This window comes from Oryctolagus cuniculus, chromosome 7, assembly GCF_964237555.1.
Source record: "Oryctolagus cuniculus chromosome 7, mOryCun1.1, whole genome shotgun sequence".
Classification (NCBI taxonomy): Eukaryota; Metazoa; Chordata; class Mammalia; order Lagomorpha; family Leporidae; genus Oryctolagus; species Oryctolagus cuniculus.
Window position 1 is genome coordinate 26,422,847 of NC_091438.1, and position 27,360 is coordinate 26,450,206.

The 27,360-nt window shown below is 38.0% G+C and overlaps 1 protein-coding gene across 9 annotated transcripts in view; it reads right to left on the reverse strand.

The window, feature by feature from the left end:
* The window catches only part of DNM3 (dynamin 3), a 634,013-nt gene that overhangs the window by 370,444 nt on the left and 236,209 nt on the right, over nucleotides 1-27,360 (reverse strand). For all 9 annotated transcript variants that reach the window (XM_051857117.2, XM_008264064.4, XM_051857115.2 and 6 more), the window contains 3 exons: nucleotides 25,328-25,463; nucleotides 23,001-23,068; nucleotides 18,965-19,103 (listed from right to left, as the gene is read on the reverse strand). In XM_051857117.2, the coding sequence (XP_051713077.1) occupies nucleotides 18,965-19,103; nucleotides 23,001-23,068; nucleotides 25,328-25,463 (343 nt within the window). The remainder of the gene's footprint in view (nucleotides 1-18,964; nucleotides 19,104-23,000; nucleotides 23,069-25,327; nucleotides 25,464-27,360) is intronic.

The window sequence follows — 27,360 nt, forward strand, 5'->3', positions numbered from 1 at the left end:
ATCAGTCCTCCTTCACTAACACAAATCTAGGGGGGTTATGTCTGGCACTAGATATCAGCCTGCCTTAGGCCACTACCGCAGCAGTTTCATCGCTGCAGACAGTATCCGAAGCTATCAAGGAATGCTTGCTTTTCCATGTTAGGCACACTATTACAGAGTTACATTGCTGTAGAGAAGTAACTATGAAAAGAGTAGCAGTCTACCACTGAGGAATGGGATGCCTGTGACAACATTTAGGAAATGGATTACAGCAGAATGTTATTTTTAAAACCACTGAATGGTGGTAATATAAATATTTATTCAGAAACTAAATACTTGACAGCTGAAGGACCCCAGGCCAGTACACAGCCATCATTAAGTCAGGGAAAGGCCAAAATGACAAGAGTATCCCATGAAGAAGAGATATCTAAGAATACCTTCAGCCTATTGGCTGTGGCAGGAGGATTTATTTTTAAATAAATAAATGTGTGTGTCTCCTCATCTATCTAAGCTTACTACCCTTAGTCTCAATATTACCAGGAAAGGAATCTAACAGAGCCACAATTTTGCACCTACAACTGAAATAAGTGGGATTCAATCAGCCTAAAATCCAAGTGGAACGAAAAAGGAAGAAAATGTACTGGAAGAGGTAAAGGGGCAAAAACACTGAAGAAGACAGTAAGCAGTGTAAGACCTAGGCATCGCTGAAAGGCAGGATTAGAACTAGTATTGTTGCTAGAAGGTTGATCTTGAAAGAGTTGTAGGTGTGTAAAAATCAAAATGTTGCTGCCAGTGCTGTGGCACAGTAAGCTAAGCCCTCGCTTGCAACACCAGCATCCTTTATGGGCACCCATTTGTCTGCCGGCTGCTCCACTTCCAATACAGCTTTCTTCTATGCCCTGGGAAAGCAGTAGAGGATGGCCCATGCTTTGGCCCCTGCGCCCACGTCAGAGACCCAGAAGAAGCTCCTGGCTCCTGGCTTTGGAACAGCCCAACTCCAACTGTTGAGGCCATTTGGGGAGTGAACCAATGGATGGAAGACCTTTCTCTCTGTCTCTCCCTCTCTCTGTAACTCTACCTCTCAAATAAATAAATAAATCTTAAAAAAAATCAAAGTGTTGGTTTTAGGGGCAGGTATGTGACCTAGCGGTTAGTATGTCCACATCCCATATCAGAATACCTGACCTGAAGTCCTGGCCCCAGCTTCTGCCAGCTTCCTGACAATGCTGACCACTGATGGCTCAAGTGGTTTTGGTCCCTGCCACCTAGGTGGAAGACTTACATGGAGATCCTGTTTCTTGGCTCCCACATTCAGCTCTGGCATTGTGGGCATTTGAGGAGTAAACAAGAAGAATGGGAGTACTTTCTCTTCCCCCATCCCTGTCTCCCCTGCATCTTGAATAAATGAGAACATAAAATATAAAAATAATAAAAACACTTTTTTTAATTGCTGGCTCTCAAATGCAAAGTTCTAGCTCCTTCTTAAGATACAAATAAGAAGAAAGTAAAAATATGAGTCCCACTGACATTCAAAATGATTTCTGATCAGGCTTCCTATCACTCATTTCATTAGCTGGTCCAAGGAATCCCTGTTCAGTTTAAATGGCCCCAAACTTAGCTTTAAATCATCAGCTCTGCTCATTTTAATACCTCATCTCTCTTCTATGTCTTTTTTCTTAAAGATTTATTTATGTATTTGAAAGGCAGAATTGCAGAGAGGCAGAAGCAGAGAGAGAGAGAGAAAGGTCTTCCATCTGCTGGTTCATTCCCCAAATGGCTGCAATAGCCAGAGCTGGGCTGAACCAAAGCCAGGATCCAGGAGCTTCTTCTGGGTATCCCACAGAGGTGAAGGGTTCTAAGGACTTGGGCCATCTTCTACTGCTTTCCCAGGCCTTAGCAGAGAGCTGGATTGGAAGTGGAGCAGCCAGGATTCAACCAGTGCCCAGATACTGGCACTGCAGGCGGCGACTTTACCCACTACACCACAGTACCTCTTCTATGTCTTTTATTTAGCGTACAATCACAGCTTCCACAATCCTTGAAATTACTGTAATGTTTAATTTCTATTGCTCTGGATATTGAATTAAAAGCTTACAGTAGTGGTTATTTTGTCAAAGTCATTGAAATTCTAACCATGTATACTTAAAGAATGTTGACCTGGAAAACACTAGGCTTTTATTCTCTATTGATTACTCTTAAAATATTCTATAAATTGATTTATGCAGAATCAAAGAATTTAGGCTTCACTATTATTTATAATAATTTTATATTCTTAAATTTATATTACATCAGCTATTTACTGGGAAACTTTTATTTGCCAACTCAATGGTCAGATTATGTCATAGAACTTGATATTAAAAACAGTATAGTTTTGAGTGGCACATTGGCTATACAGATAGTCACGCGAGAAAAAAAATTTTTCAAAAAAGAAGGAAAGGGGGCTGGCGTTCTGGCATAGCAGGTGAAGCTGCTGCCTGCAGTGCCAGCATCCATATGGGTGCCAGTTCGAGTACTGGCTGCTCCACTTCCAATCCAGCTCTCTGTTGTGGTTTGGGAAAGCAGTGGAAGATGGCCCAGTCCTTGGGCTCTTGCACCCACATGGGAGACCTGGAGGAATCTCCTGGCTCCTGGCTTCGGACTGGCGCAGCTCCAACCGTTGTGGCCAATTGAGGATTGAACCAGCGGATAGAAGGATCGATCTCTCTCTCTCTCTCTCTCTCTGCCTCTAATTTTCTCTCTCTGTGTTACTCTGACTTTCAAATAAATAATAAAAATAAATCTTTAAAAAAAAGGATGAATAATACAAAAAAAATGGCTAAATCTGCTATGAGAAGGTCTATGAGGATTTGAATCTCATATAACATTAGCAAAAATTCCAGTCAAAGTTGGACACTTTAAATGGCAAATTACTTTAAGTAGCTTATTGCTAAGATTACATATAATATTCTTCAATACTAAAGGGGATGTAGCAGAAAACAATACATTAAAGTACTTCAAAAAGTCTTGGAAAAATTAAATTAAATGATAGGTTTGTTTCGGTGGAAAAAATTGAAATCTAATCCAGTTGTTTCATAATACACATTTCCATGAACTTTCTGAAATATCTTAGTGATGAGTTAGAAATCAAAACCTCAAATATTCAATTTTCAGAGAAGACTTTAGTTACACATGTTCTGAGTGAAAGCAGCTTTAAAAGTCAAAAATAACGCAAAAACATGATTCAATAAAGTCCAATATTTTCAGTGTTACTGAGGGTATTATTTAATCACTTTGGTGGGACCTCAGTACAGGAATGTAATTTAAGCATGGACCATATTTTACCCCAAGGGAAAATAATCACTTAAAAGACATTTCTATCCAACAAAACAAAAATTATGCTCTCATAAAATTTATTAATCATTAATTAATCAGTGCATAAGAGTCATGCTATAAGGTTTCTCTTGGAACAGTCATGAGCCCAGGCAAGACTTCTATAGCTTCAAGAGTAACCAGCTCAATGCCTCAAGCAAAGATTTGGTTATTAGTTAACCATCTGTTTAATAGTCTCATACCAAATATCACTGAAAAAATAAACTGAAACCAGAATGAAATTTCTTCCATGCACAAGACATGACTTGATTGTTCGGCTGACCTAAAGATGTGGGCTCTATTTTTATCAAAAAGCTATAAACCGTCACATGTTGGCCACTTACTACAAACTGAATAACAATAACAGTTTTACTGCTTATAAAAGCATAAAATTTTATTCAATTTTCTGTGAATTAACTACCACCCCACTAAATTCTCGGTAATCTTTTATTTTTTAATGGCATTTTTGTATGGATTTACCCTGGAGACAAGAAAATACTCATCTGGGCACAACACATTTGCTATTAAAAAAGGAAAAAAACGGATGCATTCATATTTGCAAAAGTGCTCAGAGATGAGAAGCAATTCCAGTATAAAGAAATCAAGAAATGGTTGATTATAAACTGTATAGGGGCAAATGGGAACATTCTGTATTTTAGAAGTATTCCCTATACTTTAGGAGTGGCACAGGGGAAATCTAGTAGGACCTACATGCAGTTAGAAGAAAAGGAAAAGGAACCAGATACCAAGTAGGTGGACCTAGGTAAAATGGTCAGAGAGAAAAAAAATAGTACTGGCCTCCCTTCTCCACTGGGCAAATCCCAAATCTCTAAACCTCATTTTCTAGAAATGGTAGAAGAAATGAGGAATATGATGGAAAAACTTCAAAATAGAGAAATTAAGAGAACGTTTAAACAGAAAGAGTCCAAGCTTGGGTGAAATAAAACTGAAAGGAAGTCAGAAAAGGAATACTCTCTTACCTAAGTAACTCAGAAAACATACAAACAGGAGGTCAGGGTGGGTTTACACTATGTCAAAACAACACCAGAAAGTCATAGTAAGGTTTTTGTCTTTTCTTTCATCCCAAGTTTATCTCTGGTAGACACATTATAAGAGGTTAAAATTTAAGAATAAAAGTGAAAACAGAAGGTAGGAGGAAAAGCAGAGCCATGGTAAATTATAAATTAAGAATTAATTTTAAAGATCACAAATCCTTAAAAAATTTTAATGTTCAAAGGTGAAAGTTCTATCCCTTTAAAGGCAAGTCTTAGGCCTGAAATTCCTTGTACTACACAGTTAAAGGATCAAAGTTTAATAATCAGGCAGAAACTGAAGGCTGGGTATCAAAGCCTATTGTGTGACTCAAATCACAACACAGAGTTTGTTTCACTGGACAGCCAGCCATTAGCAGAGGTGAAAAGCCAGATCTCTTCATACAATATAAAAATCACAGCACATCTATCTAGATCTAAAAGAAAGTTCTATTTGAGCATGATGCTTTGTAGACATTCTTCTTCATCATACAGAGGCCAAACTAACCATCACCTGCCAAGTCAATGAGACATGATTAACTTATTCTTTTGATTATTGATTCAATAATTATTATTGAAAATGTAGCTGTTGTAGGCATTGCAGATGGAGTAATGAGCTTAACATGCCAAGTCCCTACTCCCATAGAACTTATATTCTCAAACTCCCTTCATATTCAACAATAAAAAAACGACATATGTAGAATAATTCATGTGTGCTGCAAACAATAAAATTTATTAAGTAAATGAAGAGTGCTGTGTAGGTGTGTGTCTGTCTGTGTGTGTGTGTGGAGGATGGCTGTGCAGTGATAAATACAAGAGTCAGAAAAAGACTGTCTAGCTGGTATTTGAGCAGAGTCCTGAAGGAAGCAAGAGCATGATTTACTCAGGTCATCTTGAAGCAGAGCATCTCCAACGCTGTGACTGGGAAGTACAAAGGCTCTGTCAGCACGTTTTTTTGGCCTGCTGAAGAAACAAGCAAACCCATGTAGGATTAGGCTGTGGGGAGGAAAGAGAAGAAGGAGATGAGTTTTGAGATTAAAAGCGGGACAAGATCAAACAGGGCTTTGCAAGCCAAGGTAAGAACTTTGGACTCATTTGTTCCGTTATATATATTCAGGGCCAGGTATTTACTATCTAACATGCCACAAAACTTAGCATTTTTTCCAATAGTATTTTTTCATTGAACATTTTTTCTGTACTTCTAACAGTCAACTAAGGTATCTTTTTATTCTCCTTGCAAAACATTTTTCTTTCCTAAGTAGGAAAAAAAATCAATTAATTGGTATGATGGTGATCCAAGAATGTGGTTTCTCAAGAGGCCAATAAATGGCACCGTTGCTAAACTGTGGTTTAAAAAACAAGATGTTCCACTCTGTGCTTCCTGAAAAGAACTTCGGGACCCTGTGATGATGCACTGGAGAAGAAGAGGTAAGGAGAAGCAGCTGAAAACTGATGCCCACCAGAAAAATTCCGAAGTTGAATGTCCCTGGAGTGAAGCCAAATAGCTTATAAAGCTCTAATGTTCCTGGCCTGTCCTCCAGTGCCCCAGAGACAACAGTGAGAAAATATCTGAAAAGAAATGCACTCCTCCAGGCTAGAAGTCTAGCTTTGTGCTTTGTGATCTGAACACACATAAACTCCATATGTTTTTCACTGACATTTATTTATGTGGCTTACAAAAGAAACATTTAAAGATTTCACACATAAGTCATTCAATATGAGGAATTGTAAATGAGAATAGTGTTTTAAGCTATATATTATGTGTATGTAATTAAGTTTCATAATATATAAAAATATACATACAATTACCATAACTGGACTAACTATACATTTTTATATTGCCTGGGATCATCTTGGATTTCTCTTTTTATTCCAGTAGAAGAATTAATAGCACTCCCTTTTAATTTCAAAAATATCCTTCATTGGTCAATAAATTACATGGTTACCTTCTCTATGGTTTACGTTCATTTTAATTAGGGGATCATTTTACTTGGAACAAGATTTTAATTGGACTAGTTTTAAAATCAAAGAAGTTGAAGACAGACCTAACAAGGTCAAAATAAAAAACATCAAAATGAAATATAAATAAAATGATAATATGCTTGAAAGAGAAACTATCCAAATATTATCATTTTAAAATGAATGACAAAAGTGTTCCTTAAAAAACCAAGTATATATTTCTTGAACATCATGGTAACTTTAACAGCTAAATTATTAATGGGTTTTCACAGAACATCTCTTTTGTGGGGTTCACCAGGATGTGAAGTGGTAAACATAAGATAAAAAAACAGTATTTTGGGAAAGGATTTCATAATCAACAAGAAGAGGCATTCACACATACAGAAAAAAAAAAATCACAGTATAGTATTGTGAAAGTTGTGACGAAAGTAGACACAGATGCCAAGTGAAGCACTGAGGAAAGAGTGAGGATAGAGATCAGGAATAGAGTCCCTCCAGGAAGATTTTTAGGAAAAGATGATAACAATAATTGATCTGGAGTTTCAAAAATGAGAGGGGATGACAGTTGAAGACAAAGGAGAAAGAGAAACAGTCTAGATAAAGAGAGCGACATGTATAAATATCTCTAAGACATGAAATACCTCTAAGTATGGCACAAATCACTTAGAATGCTGGAGCAAGCTGTGTGACAACAGACATAGCTAGAAAAGTATTCAGAGGTCAGGCAGTGAAACTAAATAAACGCTACAGGATTTGAACTTGATTTTCAAGACTCTCAAGAGCAATAGGAAAGTTTTGAGGAAAAAAATATATCTCTGTATTTTAGAAAGGCCATTTTGAAAGTAGTGGGTAGGATGAATTTGAATATGATCAGACTGAAAGCAGAAAGATCAGTTAGGAGGCCACTGGAATCATTCAGTTAAAAAAAAAAAAGTACGGCCGGCGCCGTGGCTCAATAGGCTAATCCTCTGCCTGAGGCGCCAGCACCCCTGGTTCTAGTCCCAGTCGGGGCGCCAGATTCTGTCCCAGTTGCTCCTCTTCCAGTCCAGCTCTCTGCTGTGGCCCGGGAGTGCAGTGGAGGATGGCCCAAGTGCTTGGGCCCTGCACCCGCATGGGAAACCAGGAGGAGCACCTGGCTCCTGGCTTGGGATCAGCATGGTGCACCGGCCGCAGCGGCCAATGGAGGGTGAACCAACAGAAAAGGAAGACCTTTCTCTCTGTCTCTCTCTCTCTCACTGTCCATTCTGCCTGTCAAAAAAAAAAAAAAAAAAAAAAAGTACAAGGCCCTAAGTAAGAGAAGAGAATAAATGCAGCAGTCTGTGGACAGTTTCCAGGAAGGGGCTTTAGCTGGAAGTATAGATTTGGCACTCACTAATCTTTTTTTTTATTTTAAAAAATCGTGAATATTCATGTTATGCTATGTAATGTTTCATTATATGTGTATATTTGTAATATACAAACAAGGTTAATATATTTCTCCATTTAGTATTTCTATACAGTGAAAACATCCAAAATCTTACCTTCTAGCTTTTTTTTTTTAAAAGAGTTATTTGTTATTTGAAAGTTGGAGTTACAAAGAGAGAGAGGCAGAGGGTGAGGCAGAGAGAGAGAGAGAGAGATCTTCCATCTTCTGGTTCACTCCCCAATTGGCCACAACAGTGGAGCTGCTCTGATCAGAAGCCAGGAGCCAGGAGCTTCTTCTGGGTCTTCCCATGTGGATGTAGGAGCCCAAAGACTTGGGACATCTTCCACTGCTTTCCCAGGCTATAGCAGAGAGCTGGATCGGAAGTGAACCAGCTGAGACACGAACCGGCGCTCATATGTGATACCAGCACTGCAGGCGGCAGCTTTACCTGCTACACTACAGTGCCAGCCCCTAGATACAGTACATTAACATTATCTGTGGTTTTGCGAAAGTAGCTTGGCAAATATTAGCCCATGTGTGTAAGAAGGGCTGAAGAAAATGGGAATTTTTAAGGAAATTTGAAAAACGACAGAAATTTTTAAATAAAATAAATTTTGTGCAATGGAATGAGGAAACAAGCCCTGAAAGCAGACCAGCAATGACACTTATTGTTCCTGCTTTCTTTCGGGTTTCATTTGCATGGAATATCTTGTTCTATCCTGTCAATTTCAGTCCACATGTATTGCTATAGATGAAGTGAGTTTCTATATTCAGCATATAGTTGGGTCCTGTTTTTAATTCACTCCACCACTCTGTGTCTTTTAAATGTAGAATGCAATCCACCTACATTCGAGGTAATTGACTATTGCCATCTTGATACCTGATTTGTAATTTCATTATAGTTTCTTTACTTCTCCCTCTCTCACAAGCTTAATTTGTGGATAAGTGATTTTCCTTGCCTATTATTTTTGGTAAGTGCTCTAGGTTCTTGCTTGGTGGTTACCAAGAGGCTTACAAAAAACTTCCTTGAACTATAAAAAGCTATATTTGAAATGATAACAACTTAATGTTGATTATAAAGATAGCAAGAGAACCAAAAAACAAAGAGATAAGAAATCCTAATAAAGCACACTGCATTTGTGCTCCAATCTTTCCCACATTTTATATTTTTGTTGTTACCTTTGATATTTTTCAATATTCCCTATCACTGAAGACTTTAACATGGTGATTATAATTTTGTTTTTAGCTTTCACAGTGAACATATAAATGGTTTATGTGCCATGTTTATAATATCAAAACATTCTGAAATTTTATAGTTACTCTTATTGGAGAGTTTTCTATATTCTGATATTTTCTTCTTACTTGTTAGTGTCTATTTCTATCAGTTTGAAGAACTTCCTTTAGCATTTCTTTTAACACAGGTCTGATGGTGATAAACTCTCTCAGCTTTTCTTTGTCTGGGAGTATCTTTTTCTCTCCCTTATATCTGAAAGACTGCTTTCCTGGATACAGGCAGGGAGGTTTTTTGCCCCCTCCCCCTTCAGTACTGCAGAAGTTTCATTCCACTCCTCCTGGCCTGTAACCTTCCAGCTGAGAAGTCCGCACTCAGGTGAATTGAGAATCTTTCATGTGTTATTTGCTTGTGTGTCTTGCAGCTTTGATAATTCAGAATGTTCTCTTTATCTTAACCTTGGAGAGGTTTCCTATAATACATCTTGGGATAGATTTGATTGGTCTGAATATGATTGGTGACCTTTGACCATCTTGTACCTGGATAGCTGTACCTTTTTTAGGGGAAGTTTGGGAGGTTTTTCCATTATTATCTCTTTGAATAATATGCTTTCTACATCTCTGGCATTTTCAAATTCCTCTGTAACCTCAATAACTCAAATATTTGATCTTCTCAAGCTATCCCATGTTTTACATTACCTTTCATCTTTTGGATTCCTTTTTCTTTTCCTTCTCTGTTTATTTTCCAATAGCCAGTCTTCTAATTCACTGATTCTTTCTTCTGCTTGATCTATTCTGCTATTGATAACTTCTATTACATTTTTAAACAATTACTGTGCTTTTCAATTAAAGGACTTATGCTTTACTTTATTTAACTGCTTCCATCTCTCTATCAAAATATGTTAGAATATTGGGTCATTTCTCTGTGCTCTCTTAATTTAGTTGAGTTTCACTGATATTTTAAGTGGTAGTTGAATGAGGGGAGATGTGTTCTGCCAGGGAGAAAATATAATAGTAAAAAGAAAAGAAAATCAGGAACAAGCTCTCTGAGGACTCATGAATAAGAGGAAAGTCAGGGGCTGGCGCTGTTGCTCAATAGGTTAATCCTCCACCTGAGTTGCCGGCACACCAGGTTCTAGTCCTGGTTGGGGCACCGGATTCTGTCCCGGTTGCCCCTCTTCCAGGCCAGCTCTCTGCTGTGGCCCAGGAGTGCAGTGGAGGATGGCCCAAGTGCTTGGGCCCTGCACCTACCTGGGAGACCAGGAGAAGCACCTGGCTCCAGGCTTCAGATCAGCGTGGTGCGCAGGCCGCAGCGGCCATTGGAGGGTGAATCAGTGGTAAAGGAAGACCTTTCTCTCTATCTCACTCTCTCTCTCACTGTCCACTCTGCCTGTCAGAAAATAAATAAATAAATTTAAAAAAAAAAAAAGAGGAAAGCAAGGGTGGACATACTGTCAAGTGAGGTAGAGGAGGAATCAAGAGAAAGGTGAAAGAAAGCCAGTGATGGAGGGAGGGAGGAGTATTAGCTTCAGAGAGTCAAACACAGTGTCAAGAATAAGAGTTCCTACTAAGTGGATAATCAGACACTGACCTTTGCTGCTTTAGTTCCATAGAGTGATGGTACAGAAGCCAGATCTCAGTTGAAGAATTAACTGGAGATATGATAATAAAAATAGTAAACATAAACTACTTTTTGCCTAAGAAGTTTGCCCACAAAGAGAGAAGAAATGGGATAATAGGGTTTTATCTTTGTTTCTTCTTAAGTCAGGAGACACATAAATATATTATATGTTGATTTTTTAACTTTTATTTAGTAAATATAAATTTCCAAAGTACAGTTTATGGATTACAATGGCTTTCTCCCCCCGCCCCGCCATAACTTCCCTCCCACTCGCACACCTCCCATCTCCCACTCCCTCTCCTATTCCATTCACATCAAGATTCATTTTCAATTATCTTTATATACAGAAGATCAATTCAGTATATACTAAGTAAAGATTTCACCAGTTTGCACCCACACAGAATACAAAGTGTAAAATACTTTTTCAGTACTAGTTATAGCATTAATTCACATTGGACAACACATTAAGGACAGAGATCCCACATGAGGAGTAAGTACACAGTGATTCCTGTTGCTGACTTTGCAATTTGACACTCTTGTTTATGGCATCAGTAATCTCCCTAGGCTCTAGTCATGAGTTGCTAAGGCTATGGAAGCCTTTAGGGTTCGCTGACTTCGATCTTATTCCAACAGGGTCATAGTCAAAGTGGAAGTTCTCTCCTCCCTTCAGAGAAAGGTACCTCCTTCTTTGATGGCCCCATTCTTTCCACTGGGATCTCACTCCCAGAGATCTTTCATTTAGGTTTTTTTTTCTTTTTCTTTTTTTTTTTTTTTTTTTTTTGCCAGAGTGTCTTGGCTTTCCATGCCTAAAATATTCTCAATGTGGTGTATCACACTGATTGTTTTGCAAACATTGAACCATCCCTGCATACCAGGGATAAATCCCACTTGGTCTTGGTGGATGATCTTTCTGATGTGTTGTTGCATTCTATTGGCCAGAATTTTATTGACCATTTTTGCATCTATGTTCATCAGGGATATTGGTCTGTAATTTTCTTTCAATGCTGCATCTTTTTCCAGCTTAGGAATTAAGGTGATGCTGGCTTCATAGAAAGAATTTGGGAGGACTCCCTCTTTTTCGATTGTTCTGAATAGTTTGAGAAGAATTGGAGTTAGTTCTTCTTTAAATGTCTGGTAGAATTCAGCAGTGAATCCATCTGGTCCTGGGCTTTTCTTTGTTGGGAGGGCCTTTATTACTGTATCAATTTCTGTCTCGGTTATGGGTCTGTTTAGGTTTTCTATGTCTTCCTGGTTCAATTTAGGTAGGTTGATAGATTTCCCTGTTTGCTGGCATACAAGTCCGTGTAGTAATTTCTGATGATTCTTTTTATTTCTGTGGTGTCTGTTGTTACATTTCCTTTTTCATCTCTGATTTTATTGGTTTGGGTCTTTTCTCTTCTTTTTTTAGTTATTTGGGCCAATGGGATGTCAATTTTGTTTATTTTTTCAAAAAAACAGCTCCTTGTTTGGCTGATTTTTTTGTGTAATTTTTTTTGGAATCAATCATGTTTATTTCTTCTCTGATTATAATTATTTATCTTCTCCTACGTGATTTGGGTCTGGTATGCTGCAGATTTTCTAGATCCTTGAGATGAACTGAAAGCTCATCTATTTGGTGCCTTTCTAATTTCTTGATGTAGGCATCTATTGTTATAAACTTTCCTCTTAATTCTACTTTTGCTGTATCCCATAAGTTTTGGTATGTTGTGCTGTTATCCTCATTTACTTCCAGAAAGTTTTTGATTTCACTTTTGATTTCTTCTGTGACCCAGTGTTCATTCAGGAGCATGTTGTTCAATCTCCATGTGTTTGCATATGCTCTAGGGATTCCTGAGTTGCTAATTTCCAACTTCATTCCCCTATGGTCTGAGAAGCTGCATCATATGATTCTAATTCTTTTGAATTTGCTGAGACTTGCTTTATGGCCTAGTATGTGGTCAATCCTAGAGTAGGTTCCATGTACTGCTGAGAATAATGTAAATTCTTTATGGTAGAATGAAAAGTTTGGTAGATATCTGTTAGATCCATTTGGGCTATAGTGTCGTTTAAATCTACTGTATCCTTGTTCATCTTCTGTCCAGTTGATCTGTCTGTTTCTGAGAATGGAGTATTGAAGTCCCCCAGTACTACTGTATTGGAGTCTAAGTCTCTCTTTAAGTCCCTTAACAAATCTCTTAAATAAACCGGTGCCCTGTAATTAGGTGCATATACATTGATAATCATTATATCTTCCTGTTGAATTGATCCCTTGATCATTATATAGTGCCCCTCTTTCTCTCCTAACAGTTTTTGTGTTAAAGTTTATTTTGTCTGATATTAAGATGGCTACGCCTGCTCTTTTTTCATTTCTGCTGGTACAGTATATCTTTTTCCAGCCTTTCATTTTCAGTCTGTATGCATCTTTGTTGGAAAGATGTGTTTCTTGTAAGCAGCAAATAGATGGGCTTTGTTCCTTAACCCAATCAGTCAACTTGTGTCTTTTAACTGGACAGCTGAGGCCACTGACGTTCAATGTGACTATTGATAAGTAGCAACTATGCCCTGCCATTTTCCCAAAGATATTTTCTAATATATGCTTTGAACTTCCTGTGATCTTTTACTGTGAGGTTTCCTTCCTTTACCTTCTTTCATATTGATGGCCGTGTTTCTGTGTTTCTGTGTGTAACACATCTTTAAGTATCTTTTGCAGGGCTGGACGAGTGGCGACAAATTCTTTCAATTTCTGTTTGCTATGAAAGGTCGTTATTTCACCTTCATTCACAAATGAGAGCTTTGCAGGATATAATATTCTGGGCTGGCAGTTTTTCTCTTTTAGTACCTAGGCTATGTCTCACCATTCCCTTCTAGCCTGTAGGTTTCTGATGAGAAGTCAGCTGTGACTCTAATTGGAGATCCTCTGAGAGTAATCTGAAGTTTCTCTCTTGCACATTTTAGGATCTTTTCTTTATGTTTCACTGTGGTGAGTTTGATTACAACATGTTGTGGTGAGGATCTCTTTTGGTCATGTTTACTAGGGGTTCTATGAGCTTCCTGTACTAGGATGTCTCTGTCCTTCTCCAAACACAGGAAGTTCTCTGCCAGTATCTCACTAAAAAGGCCTCCTAATCCTTTCTCTCTCTCCATGTCTTCTGGAACCCCTAGAACCCGAATGTTGGGTTCTGTAGATTCCCAACAGTATTTTTAGATTTCTAATTTCCTCTTCTTTCTTTGGTTTGACTGTATCCTTTCCTGTTCTCTGTCTTCTATGTCCGATATTCACTCTTCTGCTTCACTGACTCTGTTTTTAAGGCTCTCTAATGTGTTTCTCATTTGATCTATTGAATTCTTCATTTCATTTTGATTTCTTTTCACTATCACACTTTCCTGTTCTACTAGTTTCTGTGTTTCATTTTGATTCCTCCTTAAGATTTCATTTTCACGAGAGAGATTTTCTATCCTGTCCAGTAAGGATTTCTGTAGCTCAAGCATTTGTGTTTGAAAACTTCTAAATGTTCTTATCATAAATTTTTGAAATCCGTATCTTGCATTTCTTCCATCTCATCATCTTCATAATCTTGGCTTGGGGTGTCTTGTTCATTTGGGGGCGTCATAGTGTCTTCCTTGTTCTTGTTTCCTCGGTTTCTGCGTTTGTTGCTTGGCATTGTGGAGATATTCTTTGGATTCTTCTTCCCTCACTGTGGTGTTTTTTTCTTGTTATACTATGACTGTATTAAGCAGACTGTCTGCTTTCGATGGAGCCTTAGAGGCTTGAGATGGATGTGGCCAGAGAGCTCTGTTTGGTTCCTCAGGTTAAGGTGTGCCAAAGGTGACACTCCCAGGTTAGGCGTGGTAAATCTCTCTCTCTCTTTTTATTTATTTATTTATTTATTTTGATTCAGAAGGGAAATAATTCTGCACAGCTGAGCAGAATTTAAGGTAGTCAACTTCCAATCTCTGGCTCCTGTGGGTATATCATTCGCCTGCTCTTTCCCAAGGACCACACAGGGAATCTGTTCTGCCCTCAGTGTGGGCTCAAATTCTCCTGCAGTCTCCCACTGGGGAGCCAAGGTTACCAAATTGTAGCGTCTCTGGAGAGTACTCACATGAACTCCATGAGTTCTCTCACCTACCATCTCTTTTTTTCAGTCTCAGTTCATTAGCACCACACATTCACTAGGTCTTAATCTCCTGTTATTTCACACACACACACCCCACCAGAGTCAGGTTTTTCTGCTTGGCTGAGGGCAGGTGCAGCCCTGAGGTTGTACCACTTATGACGTATGTCCAAAATGGCGCCTGCTCTTTGTCTTGCTTGCCTTTGAGAGGTGAGCGGAGACAGAGAAACTCATGTCCATACCGGTCATTTTTTTTTCTCTCTCTTCTAGCTAGCCTGGTGAACTTTCCCCCAGGGGGCTTCAAGCCTCGTTCCCTCTAGGCTCCTCCTTCCACTTTCCTGCCGGTGTCTTGGGCTATTGAGGTTCGGCTCACTTTGCATTCCAGCACTGATGCGTTTATTCCACTGCTGGTGTCCCGAGTTGTGGACTCCCACACCTCCCACACAGGTCCACCATGAATCACGGTGAGAGTTTCCTCTGCTGTTTCTTCCCCAACTCTTCCTTGAACCTGCAGTATCTCCACTTTTATTAAACTGTCTCTTCCAGGACTATCAGTGTGCTCCCTTCCTATTCTCCCATTTTGCTGCTCTGCTATATGCTGATTTTTTAAAATGTGATGGAGAAGGTGATTATTTAGGAAATAGAAGAATCAAAAGACTAAGTTCCTTAAGGAGGTGAACATACCAGTAGGTACTCATGTTGGCTACAGATACTATTCCAACAGACAGCGATAAGGATTGAGGAAGGCTGGGAAGTTTGGGGGCTGGAAGACAATGAGTTAATATTCACATTTATGACCACCTACTTTCTCTGTGACATCATCACTGAAAGGACAACAATAAATAGTGCAGTGTCTTGAAAACAGTGTTAAAACTTCAACATCACTATTGTAGAAAGCACAGGAAGTCATTAATCAATAATACATTGTAGAATGCCTGAGCAGCACATAAGAGTAGACCAAGGTATAAGATTGTTATTTATTGTGGTACCAATCTGCATAAATGGAAGAATTACCTCCAAGCTTTTCAGCAACCTGGGGGAAGATAAATAATAATCAATTTTCCCAATCATGGAGTTTTAACAGGAGGCAAACTTAATTCAAGCATAATTAAAATAATAAATTGGGATAAAGGTGTTCCACTCAACCAACTTTTCATGATTGTGGGTTCTAAGGCTAAAGAGGATCATATTTCAGCGGTGAGTCACAGCTATGTTTTCCAAGCTAGATCTATAAGGTGCAAAGCATGCAATAAATTTCAAAGTGTCTCTGAATTCTTCTATTAACTCCTCTGATGGGTTTAAAAATTTAAGATGAGAATTTTGTAAATTCCAGATTCAGAATTTACAGTTTCTCGACAATCATAAATATAAGCAGTCATAGATATAGACTGAATGGAGAGCCACTGGAGTCAAAGATCTTAAAGAACAATGACTACTGGGTATTAGACACAATCTCTACATGATCACTTAAGTGCAAAGTTGAAGGTGAATTTGGGATGAAGAGGAAAACTGTAAGCCATGTTCTAAAGATCCTGATGATATGATAGAGATACAGAGACTTAATGGTAACTGTGAATCTTGACAGAGCTGTTATAACCTGGGCCTTGATGGAAGATCTCTTACAGGAAGATAAATGAATCATTTTTGGAAGCCATAAAAGCAGAAGTAATCAAATGCCATGCCCATCCAGGCCCTTATATTTTTCAGGTTGGGGCTGTTAAATACATTCTTCACTGAAGAAAGCTGCAGGGTAAAGAACAATCTTGTAGAAAAGCTAGGTTTTGTTTTACTTAAGAAAACTATAGAATGCTTAGAGAAAGCAGGAAAAATATACAGGAGATTGATCTGGAGAGCAAAATGGGAAGGAGTTTCAAAGGGTAGAGAGCAAGAATAGAAGCCAAAAAGGATCTGGGAACAAGCTGTCTCATCCCATGCCATCAGTACTGACTGTTGATTTTCCAGTAAGATGGATAAAATGGGAAATGATAAAAAAAAGATTCATACATACCATAAACACTTTATATAACTTAAAACATAAATGTACACACATGTGCCAATCTTTTGATGTGAGGCCAAGGCCTGTTCTCTGCATATGGATTTGCTGATTGGAGTTATGCATCTTCTGTCTTACATAAACCACATCCTTCTTCTACAATTTTCAGTTTTGCTTTCTTTAAAGTGGAGGGAGAACCTGTAGTCACTTGTGAAATACTCTGAATGCAGAACCTACCTAGATTTGTATAACCCTATTCCCCCTTGACACCCCCCTCACTAGTCTGCTTAACACCTAGCCAAAAGCAAAGATTCCATAGATAATACTTATCAAGTCTTTTAAGAAAGCATTCAGCTTGGTTTTCATAGGAAAAAAAAAACTCAACATTCTTTTTATATTTATCAGTATATTTACTCTTTTTGTATATAATTAAAATAAGAATAATAAGAATTACAGCTGGCTAAGTAGGTTTGAGGACAAACACAACATACTTGACTCTTGGAAAGAGCACAGATCAGTTGGTGGGGGCAAGAATATATGGACAACCTAAAGAGAAACCTTCTGGCTGAGCACATCATGTGCTGAGGGTGAAAATCCATATGGTTAGTAGGGATTGCAGTATCAATTAAATTCTGTTTGTCAACTAAGAGATCAAGTAAGTGAGCTTTAAATGTACAGGAGACAAGATAGGTTGCAATTTGAAAAGTAGGCAAGGACATCAGGGATTGTACTATTATTAACTGACTTAAAGTTTCCAAAAGGAGAGCTGATATATAGCTGTTCTCTTCCCCCATATGCATTCTTTTCCTTTGTTCTCAGTCCCTTGACTCCTATGGCTTTTCCCATTTGGGAGAGGAGAGATCAGGAGTCAGGGAACAAGGTGGAAGAGCAGTAAGTGCTCAAGAAGAGAGGTCTGAAACTCTAGAGTTGCTTATGGGTCCCAAGCTCATTCCATTTATTCCTTTACTCTTTTTCTTTTAGCATTCACAATTTAGAATTTAGCCTGCTTGTCTCCTTCACAATGCACATTTCTTCACTGAACTTTTCTGCTAGGGACAATATTCTGGGGTTTTTGCTTTTTTGTTTTGTTTTGTTTTGCGTTCTCTCATTCTCTCTTTCTCTTTCCTCTCACTACTTTTTCAGAGAGATTACTCCTAGTCACTATATAATCAAGGGTGGAGAATCTTGCTTCTGCCAAGGACAATTTGGTTATTTGTAACATTATTTGCAGGCCATACAAAGTTATCAGCTAAAAGATTAACCTACTATAAACTTATTGAATTTCAAGTCCTGTCTGTGGTTGCCTTGACAGGGCCAGACCAAATGATTCCACAAGCCTTATACAACTGATGAACCAGATGTTCCCCTCTCCTGCCATATACAAAGGTAAGAGTAATGAAACTGACAAAACAGGTCTATACTTTCAAGAAGTGCTCACAAGGCTAAGCAGGCTACATCTACAGTGCCCTAAACACAACCACCAATTCTCTTCTTATGTTCTCCCATATAAGTAAATTCATCACACATTCTAGATTTCTCAATAAGGAGGCTCCTAAACTAGGAAGTTTCTCTTCCACAAATCCATAGCATAGAATCAAAAGATATTCAGTATGGAGAATACTGGGTACTGCTAAATTGGCCATTTATAGATTAGTCATTATTTATTGAGCACTGTGTGTTGATTGCCTCAAAAGTTTCAGGCATTTCCATGCTTAATTCTCATTGAAGTGGTAGTATCATCTTAATTTTGGCTTCAAAGGTAAATTAACAAGACTAAGGGATTAAGTATGGTGTTTGAGGTTACAAAGAAAGTATCATAGATAGATTTATATCTAATTAATCGGTTGTCAGAGGCTAGGCTCTTAACCATTATTCTATGCTGGCTTTTCTCAGACCACCCAGAAGTGGATTTCATTCATAAATTAGAAGAATTTTTATATTACTATATAACATACAATGCCAATGATTCCCTTCCCCTAATGATCATGTCCATCCATGAACCATAAGAAAATTTGCTTACGGTATTCATCTAATTGTTCTAAAGTGATGTTTATCTGTTTGAGACAACAAAGAAAATAATTAGCTGGTTAAAATATACTCTTTCTGATCTAACCAACATTATTTGGAATGAAATGATATGAGACAGTTGTATGTCCATCATGAAAGCAATTCCTATTCAGTCCTTTCTGCAAACATAAAACATCTATAACAGAGTGGAGAATCAGGGAAAGAGATTCATGTAATGGGATAGGAAAGGTAGGAAGATCAAACAGTCACTTGCTGGAAATTTAAATATTCACTTACTTTTTTGGTGCACTTCTTGACAGTGTTGATTAATTCTTGCATTACTAGATCTACACTCTTCAAGGAAGGCCCTTTCAGTTTTACAATCTGTTTCTTGACTATTGCTTCAAATGCCATGTCTGGAGTAAACAACCCTGTCCTGAATGAAAGAAACAAAGTATAATTTTAGATTTTAAAAATTTAGTATATCCAATAATCTTTGAAAAATATTTTTAATACTACTAAGCCATAAGTTCCCACCTATAGAATATTAATATTATATAAAAACAGTGCCTAAAGTATTCTCATGGCATATAATATGATTGTTAACTTATATTTAACTAAAATTTGTCTCACTTGACTCTAACAGTAGGTTACATATTAATGGATTCAACCAATGTCAGATCAAAAATATCTGAAAAAAAGTATCTGTAATGAATATGCATAGGCATTATTTTAAGCATTATTTTCTAAACAAAACAATGTAGCAATCATTTACATACAGCCCTTACAATGTATTAGGAATTGCAAATAATCTAAAGATAGTTTAAAATAAAGGGTATTTCAAAAGTTTCATGGAAAACAGGATTAAAAGATATTTGTTTTGGTGCAAAAAAATTGAAATCCTTGCTTAACTTTTACATAATAATCATTTTCCATGAATTTTATGAATAACCCTCAAATATATACAGGAAAATGTGTGTGGTTATATGAAAATACTTTTTTATATAATAAACTTGAGTATAAATGATTTTGGTATCCAAGGTGGGGTTCTGGAGCCAATCCCCTATAAACTACTGTGTTAAAATAGAAATAATGTCCTAAGCTTAAATTCCTATCTCTAAAGAATTCTTTAAAAGCTATCCTCCTTTGTCCTTTATGGAACAGCAAGTGAGCCTCATTTTAGTACACTGAAATAGCAGAGTCTCTAGAATATGCAAACCAATTCTTCCAAGAGAGCTACATTACAGAAAGTTTGATGGTTCCCAACCTGAGGTTCCAGAGGGTTGAAGGAAAAAGACAACAATGGAATCCATGAATATTAATGTTTCCAGATGCCCAAATTAAATTATAAATTTATAAAAATAACAAATGAGGACCAAAATAGCCAAATACCTGACCTTTGGCTGAAATTAACTCAAATTGGCATCATAACAATGTTTTTCTTACGCTGAGCAGGAGCTCAGGAAGCAGGTGTGTGTGTGTGTGTGTGTGTGTGTGTGTGACAGAGAGAGAGACAGACAGAGACAGAGAGAGAGAGAGAGAGATGACCTATTTTTTAAGAGGTCAAAATAGAAAAGCTACAATAAGAGGGCCTCTTCAATCCAGCATTGACCATGACTAAATACTTGCAGGCTCCAGACTTTAGCATTGATTCTTCCCATTCCTAAACCTGGTCCCCTTTCTTTCCCACCTCTCATTATTTGATTAACTTTTTTTCCTTCAATACTCAATAGTATGGTATCTCTTTTGGACATTTTCTTTAACATTTCTCTTATATCAGTTTTACTCAACATCCCTCCTTATTATTTGCTGAGCACTTGTGGTCACCTTTGTTTCTAACTATAGGAATCACAGCATATTTATATTAGAATTATAATTTCTCCACATTGGACATAGAAGAAAATCCAAACTGTTTAGTCTAATATGAAAATTTTACATGGTCTGATTGTAACCTTCTTTTGTAGTTTTGGCGTCTTCTCATTTCATATGTTCAAGTCAATATTTTATATCTTTGCCTTTTACTATGCTGTTCATGTCATTCTCTCCATAATTTCAGCCTGTCCAAATCCACCTGTGCTTCAAAAATAGCCACTTCCTATGGCTCTGGTCATTCTCCAGACATGCTGCTGAGAAAGCTTTCCTTCTCTGAAGCTCAGGATTCTATTTCACATGGAGTAAGCTGGGCACATATTTTAGTCCCAGTACTACACTGGTACAGAGAGCTGTTATCCTACTTATCTTGGCTTGCTCCACAAGGACTGTCTCCCTCCCTATTCCATAGTTGGCAATAAGGTCAACCAAGAAAAGAATAGAATCCAAGATGAATCAAAGATGGCTTTTATTATTTAAATGTATAACAGAATCAAATGTAAAATGTTTTAAGTATAATTAAAAGGCCTAAATAATCATACCACTAGCTGGCATTTTACTCAGGCTATTGTTCATTCCTTATCATCTTATAGGCAAATTCATCCCAGAATAATAACCAATCTTTTCAGTTGGCATATGTATAAATCAGAAATCTACAACTCTGAATTACTGAGCTTTTGCAGCTTTATCCAACAAAAATGTATTTGGTAAGGCGTTTTACAAGGTAAGTAAAAGTGCTTCATTTGATTCCATTAATAATACTTTATGACCCCAAAAATGTGATTTGGTTCCACTGTATTTATCAGAACAACATATTCAAACACTAAAGTCAACTCAGCTCAATAAAAAGACTGTTTCTACAAGAATGTATTTCTGAATTGATGGAAAAGAAATAGAATAGCCAACTTAGAAATCCTATAGACAATGAGAGAAAAATATTGGATTTGGTTTTAGATGTTTTCTCCTTTATACTTTGCAAATTCTTATTTACCCATACTATTTGGGACCCCTGGAGCAGCTTATTTAAATGGTAAATTGACTGAAAATTTACACTTCATAACTCCTTTGGAAAATCACCTATCACATGCATATCAATGTCAAACTTTTCCCTCTCAGAGTCAAGTTTTGTCTGATCTTAGCACAGTCTCAACTTGACCCTGTGGCAGAAACTGAACTACAATTGACAACAGGGACAGGATACCTCCTTCATATGACAGAATCTAAGAACGAGGCAACCTAAGTTTCATCACCTTGAATTCAAGACTTAATTTAGAATATGCTCATTAAATGATGCTTGACCTTCTGTATATGAATTTAAGAAATGTGTGTTTTCAAATAATTGTTTTTCTTATCATAATTCTTTAAAGAAAGTGTTATAGACTAAATGTTTTTATCCCTCCAAAAATGTACACGTTGCATCTTTATCCCTCAATGTGATACATTAAATGGGACACTGGGAAGTACTTAAGTCATGAAGGTTGAGCCCTCATGAATAGGACCAGGGCCTTATAAGAAAAGGTTAGCTAGCTCTCCCCGTGCCATAGAAAGATACAATGAGAAGTCAGCAGTCTGCAAACCAGGATAGGGGCCCTTACCAAAACCTGTCCAAGTTCCTACCCTGATCTTGGACTTCCAACCCCAAGAAGTGTGAAAAACAAACTTCTATTGGTTTTAAGCCAGCCAGTCTATGGTGATCTGTTATATCAGCATGAACAGACTAAAATAGAAAGTAACTTGGAATAATCTCACTTTAAACAAAAGGAAGTTTAGATGCAAGTTCCACCCCATCCCACCCTTCCAGCTCATATTCCTCTGGTCTTTTATTCCCATTCCTCAGACCAATCAAAATGCAAGACTCTTGGCTCCATGAAAACAAGCTGCATTTTCCCACCTGTGTGCCTCAGCTCATGCTATACCTGCCACTCAAAAGTCCTTCCTGTTGCCCTTTATCCTCAACAACCTCCATTCCATCATCTCACACTCACTCTATCACTACTCACCTCAGCCACATGCACACACACATATCAAAGCACACATGTACACCCAACATACGTCGGCCTATGGAAATCATTCTCTCAACAGCCAAAAGTTCAACTCAGAAGTAACCACCTTCATTAATCTTTCCAAATCCTGCTCCACAACTCTAGTCAAAATGAACCTTCTCTCTGTAAGTAATGATTACTTATGAATATGTCAGGCTTCATTCACTAAAATAGAAGGCTTTGGTGGACAAAATCTTGCTCATCTTTGAACTCTGTTGTACATAGTATAGGCTGTGAGCACAGCAAAAACTACAGCAATACATGAAACTGCCATTGAACCCAAACTATGATCTCCTATTTCTTAGGCCCACCTTTGTAGTTTACTCTGCTTAGACGATAAAAAGGCTACTTTGCTGGCAACTTATAAAAATTGACTTTTTTGGTAGCTTGAACTGGAGACAAAAAAAATGTGAATCACTTGCCTGATACCATGTATGTTTTTGATTGCATAGCTTATTTCTCTTCTCAATTCTTTCTCATTGAACTCCATCTGCAGATGCAAAATGAGCCATAGTTATGACACTTAATTCCTTTGAATAATAATATTGTTTAATATTATAAAATGAGAATAACTTGAGTTAGTTATTAATAAATGGATACTCATGTCTCTCTGAACCTAAACCCAGATGGTCAAAACATCTGTTTATATAAAGTTCAAGGCAGCATAGAACACTAGGGATTTCTGGGAGTTTCAGTGTAGCAGATTTTAACTGTATAATATATAAGGAGTGCTATGCATAAAGGATGCCTTCTGGGCATAAATCTAACTATGCATTTGCTTCTTTTGGTGAATATAGCAAATTTGAGGACACAAGGAAGACTGTCACCTGATGTGCAGCAGTGCAGCTGTCCTAGAGTAACATTGGCCATCTTTTCTCCCTGGCCATTTTAACCTCCTGAGTTCAAGGCCTCTTTATAAAAGGAAATTAATAAAATTGCATCAAGCCAACACAGGACAGATTGCTGTATAAATATTTCCCAGAAGTCCTAGGTACCATAAATCTACTTGGAAGTAGGATCAAAGTGTGTTGGAATTTAGACATAGAAGGGGTATCCAGAGAACATCAGGTCCAGCCCTTACTCCTGAGATTCAGCTCCATCCAGCCCCTTCATCTGCTTATTTCCTCTCTCACAATTTGTACCCTAGAACCATGAACTGCTTTAGGTCTCTACCCACATCCTGTGGCTTCCCAGCCCAGACCCTTTATTGTTCCTCCCTTTCTTTCTGGAACACCCCTCCCCTACTCCACCCCTTCCTGTTAAACTAGCTGCTCATCCTTCCAGACTTAGCTCAGCAGCCTGGCTTCTTTACACACTTGGGCTGGGATTCACAGCTGTGGGCTGGGTTTCCATGGCACCCTGTGCTGAGGCTTATCATTTTACTTAGCACATTTTAATGTAACTATCTATTTACCCATCTGGCTCCCACACCAAGACATAAACATCCACTTGGTTGTATACAAAGCAAGTAGCATAGTCCCTATTGCTACTTGGCCACCTTACTGGACATTTCACACTTAGTAAGTCCAAAATAGAGCTCTCAATTCACACCTCCACACATGCAAAACTCTTCCTCAGTTTCCCTCATCTGATCGGCACCATCACTCATCCAACTGTGAATGGAAAAACTTTGGGAGTCACCTCAAGTCTTCTCATTTTTTTCATCACCCATATAAATCCAAGCTCTCTTGATTGGCCTTAGCTCCAAAAACTCCCAAAGCCATACATTACTATCCATCTTGTCTTGTAAGGCCACTTATACTGGGAAGCCAAAGAAGTTTAAGTTTCAGGTTTTCTCTCTTGTATAAGATCTCTTCTAAGACTCTATGCTTAACTGGGTACTTAAAATTTTGTGTTCTACTTCTTTAAGGAGGCTTCCAAGATTGTAGAAGCTTGAAAACCCAAGAAAGTGGATCCATCCTGGATCTGTCCCTACCATATCCCTTGACTATTCTCATACCCCTTTATAATCCAGCAGCCATAATTCTCTTTTAAAATTACCAATAAAATCTGATCATATTCCCTGCTTAAAACACTCTGGTAACTCCCCACTGTTAAATATAAACATTTGACCTCAATTCAAAAGCCTTACTTGAACTGGGCACTTCCTTCCTCTCTAAATTCATTTCTCAATCTTCCCCTTCGTCAGCTGTGCACCAGCCACATCTGCTCTTTACCTGCCATTATCAAGTCTGATTTAGGGCCTTGCACAAGGATACTTCTTCTGCTTTGAAGCAACCCCTTCCCCTAGAGCTTTATATGGCTGACCTCTTCACGTCCTTGTGATCACTCCCCTACTCATGAGAATGGACATGAGCACCTCATTTAAAGTGCTTCACCTAGCCCCTTTCTCACAGTATGTTACCTTAATAGAATTTGTTAATCTCTTATTTTGTCTACATATTTATTTTCTGTCTTTCCCCACAAGACATGTAAGAATCTTATATGTCTTCATCATAGCATTCTAGAACTTTGGCACATAATAGGTACTCAGGAAATATTTTTAAATTAAGTAAACAACAAGTAAACATCATAGGAAACTCAATTAGTATTTCCTTGAAATAATTTGAAATGTAGTTAAATCTCATTAAATAAAATCAGGAACATGAGCAAGAAAATATTTCTTGAATTTCATTACCAGAGTAGAAATTTTGTTCGAAGAACTTTCTTAGTCTCATACCACTCACAAGAGATTTGTAAAACAGAATATGAAAATTAAATGAAATAAAAGGTGACATTCAGTACAAACCTTTACTATCTCAAAAGGAAAGCGTTCATGGAAAATACGATTGATTTTAGCACCACCCGAGAGCTCCAGAGTATCTACTTGATCCCCTGACCCTTCAATTCTTTTCTCAAAGTCCACAGCAAATTGCTGAACCATCCTGTAATTGTGAGAGAGAACAAATTCACGTTAAGTTACAATGCTTTGCATGCCTCATTTTATTCTACTGTGGCAATGCCTTTAGAATTCTTTTCCTGGTGTTCTTAGCGGCACCTACTGGCAGTTATTGTACTCTCAAACTCAAAGTGTGACCGTGGCATAAACAACAAGATTTATTTTAGACATTTAATTATAGTAAATATGTGAAACATCCTTGACTTCAAATGCACCCATTTGATCCATTTGGTTTCAACCATGAAATGGTATTTAAATAGTACTTGAGCTGAAAATTAAATATAAACCATAAAATTTAATGTAGAATAATAGTCAAACGAACCTGAGCTATGACCCCACACTTGCCTCATGTCCCAGATGTTCCAACTGAGTCCCCTAATACTTCATGAGCTACTCGTTCTTCCCCCTATATCACAGCCTTGGTCTCTCCTGCTTGTCCCTGAGGCTCGTCCTATGTGATCTGAGGGTTGGCTATAGCCTCAGGGTTATGTTCAAGCCTTTGGTTCTAGCCCACAACCCAGACATAAACAATGGGCCCATAAGCCCAAAGGTCTACTGGACGTTTATTTCATTTTAGCTGCTTTGAATTCAATATACCTAAAACTGCACCCCTCAACTCCTGCTACTCCTAAGACTGTTGATTCTCCTGCATTTCTCAATTTCTCCTCCCACTCAAGGCAGAACTCTGGGGCATCCTGCACTCCCCCACTCCATCATGCTGCACTGCCAGGAGCCACCTGGTGTTGATGCTTCTACATCCTTCCACTATCTCAGACCACAGCCTCTTCCTCTTCATAACCAATGATACAGCCTGGTCTCAGTCTTTAGAAGTTCCTCCTGGGATTCCTGAAGCCCCTCTAAGTGACCATTCTGCTTTCAGGTTTATCCCTGTCAAGGTCAGACCTCACTTTGCCCGAACAATTAAACTTTAACTCCTAGGCCCCTCTACAACTAGCTTTTGTCTCATTTTTCAAGGGATCACTGCAATTTGCTAATAAAATCAAAACTCCTCAACCTAAGACTCTTGATTGTCTGGTCCTGGCTCCCTCTGCAACCCCCTTCTTCACGACTCATTCAGATTCATTTCTAGGCTGGCCACAGGAACCCATTTGCAGTTTCTCAAATATACCAGGCCCCTGAGCTTTCACTTGTCTTTCTTTGTGTTTAGAGCACCACTCTCTCTGCCTTTCGCTGTTTTGCCTGGTTAACTGTTATCCATCCTTCAAGATTCAGCTCAAGCATTCTTTCTTCCAGGAAACCTTCCATGATCCGTGGCCCTATCTACCCCTACCTTTCTCCATAGCCCAGATGAAGGGCCCTTCCTTGACTTTCTTGGCATAGTTCCAGCATAGCATTTAGCAGAGTACATTGCCATTGCTTGCTTATCTATTGGTCACTCTCCTCAATAATTTTACTTACATCTCCTTGTTCACAATACAGACATTTGCCACATAACAAGGTTTTGATCAGAGACCACATATATGAGTGGCCCCATAAAATGACAAAAGAGTTGAAAAATTCCCATCATCCAGTGATTTTATAGGTGTTGTAATATACTACTCACATTTTGTAGTTTTCCTGATGTAAATGTACTTCCAATTGTGTAAAAGTCCAGCATATATGATAATATACAGCACATAATACTCAATAATGATAATAAAAGACTCAGTAATAATAATGATACTGATAATTATACTCAATAATGATAATGCAAGACTATATTACAGGTATATGTATTTATTATATCGTTATCATTAGAGTATACTCCTATTTATTAATTTAAAAAGTTTACTACACAACAGTGTGCCATGTTACAATATCAGCAGCCTCTCACATCTCATATTTACCAAGTCTCTTGATTGTATCATCTTCATCTCATGCTT